This window comes from Aedes albopictus, chromosome 2 (genome assembly GCF_035046485.1).
Source record: "Aedes albopictus strain Foshan chromosome 2, AalbF5, whole genome shotgun sequence".
NCBI lineage: Eukaryota > Metazoa > Arthropoda > Insecta > Diptera > Culicidae > Aedes > Aedes albopictus.
In genome coordinates this window covers 2,100,977-2,104,728 of record NC_085137.1, presented here as the reverse complement: position 1 = coordinate 2,104,728, position 3,752 = coordinate 2,100,977, and the positions used below count along the sequence as shown (strand labels likewise).

General features: G+C 42.0%; 1 protein-coding gene across 1 annotated transcript; it reads left to right on the top strand.

The window, feature by feature from the left end:
- Window positions 1-596: 596 nt before the first annotated feature.
- LOC109420464 (uncharacterized) lies at window positions 597-3,509 on the top strand. Its single transcript, XM_029864318.2, has 2 exons — window positions 597-3,091; window positions 3,151-3,509. The coding sequence occupies exons 1-2, from the start codon at window positions 2,994-2,996 to the stop codon at window positions 3,467-3,469; spliced, it is 417 nt and encodes a 138-aa protein (XP_029720178.2). The 5' UTR covers window positions 597-2,993; the 3' UTR covers window positions 3,470-3,509.
- The last annotated feature ends 243 nt before the right edge of the window (window positions 3,510-3,752 follow it).

Genomic DNA, 3,752 nt, shown 5'->3' with positions numbered 1-3,752 from the left:
AGAAAACAATCGTCATATTACAGATTTACTATAAATTCATTACTAATTATTTACTAAGCAGATCTAGAACATGAGAAAACCTAGCGTCGTATATACCACCGCTATTTTTTTTCATCATCAGTTGAAGTAGGTTTCAAAATTTCGCTTTGGGACATATAAAAAGTCCATCACTAGCACCCAACCCCTAGCAACGAACACAGACACGTAATTGCGATGTCAAAATGATCATAAAACAGAGCTAGTTAATCCATCGCTACTGCTACATGGGATGCGAGAAAGGGAGTCACGAACGTCTAAGACCCTATTATTAGCTATCTTCAGTTCAGTTCAGTGAAGTGAAGTGAACAAAAGCAAGTCCTGGCCTGGCTGCAATTTTTGATGATGAACCACTGCTGCGGCTGTTAGGTAAGATGGTGGGTGGGTGGTGGAAGGTGGGATTTGTCGGCCTCAACTGATTTTTCAGAAACTTACAGAATTTCAAACAGATTTTTCGCGAAATATTACAGATTTCATAAAGATTTTTGACAAAAAATGGTGATACAGATTATGAAGATTTTTGAAAGGCAAAATACAGATTTAAATGTGGCAACACTGCTCCATGGTTCTTCCCTCGATCAGGATTCTGATTCCTGAGAAACAGAACAAGAAAATTTGTGAGACAACGTCGAAGTAGACTTTGGGTTGGTTTGGCGGGTTTGTTCTCTTAGTCTTAGAAGTTTGGCCGAAGAATGTGCCTTAGAAATTTTCAACTTCCTATATCGCAGGATCCTGATAACTTGGAACGTTGGTTTCTTCGGCAAAGCTGTTTGGTATGTCAAGGGTTTACAGTTGGTTTGCGGTTCGATGCAGGATTCCGCCACTAGGCGGCGCTAGTTGGAGATTTGCGATGTTTTGCAATTGATTAGAATTTCTCAAAAAGTGTTCAACAAGCTGTAACGTTTTTCCCTCTGGACATACTTGGGTCGAGTCAAATGGTAATCAAAGACCAATGTAGCAGCCACAAGTGGCCAAAATTTCACGTGATTCGGTTTACTCAACCCTGAGATAAAGTGGTTTATTGAACAGCAGTCAAATAAGACACAATTTACTAGAAACGCTCTAGCTTCGTGTAGTGTCTACCAAGCAAGCCCAAATTGGAACCAATTGTAGCCATCTAGTAGTAGAGCTGGCAGTCAAAATTTAAGAATTTTTTGTGCAATCTATGAAAAGTTACAGCTTGTTGAACATGTTCTAGATAATCGACAAAACAGGCATGCTTTGGCACATTTGCAACTAGCGCCGCCCTGTGGCAGAAAGTCAAACCAAACGGCTGTTCAACTGACAGCAACCATCTTTCTTAAACAATCAGAAACCTGAGATAAACGAGATTGAAAATTGAAATGCCCTCTATAGTGCCTTCTCCTCCGATGGGATTTCGAATCATGACCAGCACGAACAACGTTCCCGAAGACACCAACGGTTTTGTCGCTTTAGGAAGCATCGTTGGTGCTACGTTTGTTAGTCTCGGACATCACCGAAATCGCAGAATTGCATACATATAACTACTACCGCAGGTCCCTGATTACTGGGAGTTTTGGTGTCTTCGGCAAAATGGTTTGACCGGGGGAGGACTTGCCGGCGATGGGTTGTTTGGTGTGAAATTCCACTACTAGTCGGTGTTAGCGCTAGGGAGTGTGTGTGTGTGTGTGTGTGTGTGTGTGTGTGTGTGTGTGTGTGTGTGTGTGTGTGTGTGTGTGTGTGTGTGTGTGTGTGTGTGTTTTTTTTCAAGTTTTTTTTTTCAACATTATTTTATTTATTATTATTTTTTTTTTTTTCATGGGGTAGACCCCACCCTCCACAACCACTGTCTACCCCACCCCTCATAAAAAACAAATCATAAACCAACGGAAAGATGAACAAATGCCATCACCCTGCCAATAATCACGATTCAACAAACCCGAAAACAGTAGCCCTGTTCAGTGTGGCACCACACTGAACCAGGGCTGTTGTCAATCATGCTGTCTCATATCATACGTTTCTTTTGGAAACATATGCTATGAAACAACACTTTCGACAACGGTTTTTTTAGGTTGATCAATCGCAATCATTCACAGAATGATTTCTCCATCCATCCAAACGTTGATCTATAATAGGTTTTCTATGAGGGTTTTCTGATTTTTTTGTTATTTTTAGTTTTTTCTTATTTTTTTTCATTTTTTGTTTTGTTATTTTGCATTTTTTATTTTATTTTTATTTATTTTTTATTTTTATTTTTCGTTTTGTTATTTTTTTAGTTTTTTTTGTATTTATTTTATATTTTTTTATTTTATTTTTATTTATTTTTTATTTTTATTTTTTGTTTTGTTATTTTTTTTTAAATTTTTTGTTTTGAATTTTTTTTTGCTTTCATTTTTCTTTTGTTTTTTTGTTTATTTTTTTGTTATTTTTTTTTTGGTCCTTCCCCCGACCGGCAGCCGTTGTCAAATTTTGTTCGTCTTTTTTCAATTTTTTTTTGGTTTTAGGTTTGGTTTTTTTGATTTTTTCCTCCGGATTTTCCTCTGTTTTTGGTTTTGATTTTTTTTTGCCTTTTTTTGGCTTTGTTTTTGGTTCCGGTTTTTGCTCTGTTTTCTGTTTTGGTTTTGTTTTTGTTTTTGATTTTGTTTTTTGGATGATTTTTGTTTTCGAAGCAAATGTAACTTTTTTTTCCGGCTTCCGGACGGGTTCAGGTTTTACAGGTCGAATACAGGCTTCATCGTATATTACAATCCGAATTACCACCTCTTGTTCTTCTATTTCGTAGTTTTCCATTTTTTTTGTTAGTTTTGTTTTTTTTTACAAAATTTTTACTTTTCACTTGCCAAAAACACGTCTCCTTCCAACTCACTCACCTACGCTACTGACGAAAAAACCGGCCACCCTACCTCTATTTATAAACAAACTGCCCTGCGCGGCCCATAGCAACCGACGGGCAGTGAAAAAACAGTGAAAAAACAGAGCAAAACAAAACCGCGAAAATGTTTTTTCCATCGGCGATCGCGATGTTTGTGCGGGCCGAATACGCAAGAAAGTGCGTATTCACCGCACAAACGGGCACCGTAGCGCGATATCTGAGGTAAGTACCAACCAACGAAGGTGCCAACGTTGGGCTAATATTCGTTTTTCGTCCAACAGGCCAGCCGTCCGTCACTCCCGGGGAACTCTCGCCGACGGTGGAATCCGCTTCGGCAGCTTCGGGTCCGCCCATCCAGTTCCACCCATCCAGTCCGCCCATCCGGGTCCGCTCCGTGGTCCACCCATCCAGCCCGCCCATCCGGGTCCGCTCCGTGGTCCGCCCATCCAGTTCCCGGTTTCCGTCCGGCACCCGCCAACGGTGCCGCATTCGGGGCGAAGATTCCGCTCTCGCTTTCCGGACGGCGGACGACCGGACGACATCGCACCGATGACGGGAGCGATACTCCTCGGGCCCTGCGATCCAATGACGGATGGATAGGAGGAGATCCGGAAAATAGACATCCGTAAGTACCCCCCCATCTTTCCCGTTTTCTTTTTCCCTTTTTTTCAGGACAACCCTCCACCACTGAGCGCCACCGGCTCTGGCCTCCTCTTGGAGGAACCCCGGACGAAGAAGAAGAAGAAGAGCTTGAAAAGAAGGACCACCCTCGATGGCCGGAACCGGAGCCGGAAGACGGGCCAACGGGGGAAACAAGGCTGCGATGACGAGGCGGACACCCACCCGTAAGTACATACCCCCCCATCGAACGAGGGCAAATTTG

What these genes read in the sequence shown, in the direction of transcription:
- LOC109420464 (XM_029864318.2), top strand. Translation starts at nt 2,994, where the DNA reads ATGTTTTTTCCATCGGCGATCGCGATGTTTGTGCGGGCCGAATACGCA. An exon ending in ACCGTAGCGCGATATCTGAG is followed by an intron (nt 3,092 to 3,150) that starts GTAAGTACCAAC and finishes TTCGTCCAACAG; the next exon opens with GCCAGCCGTCCGTCACTCCC.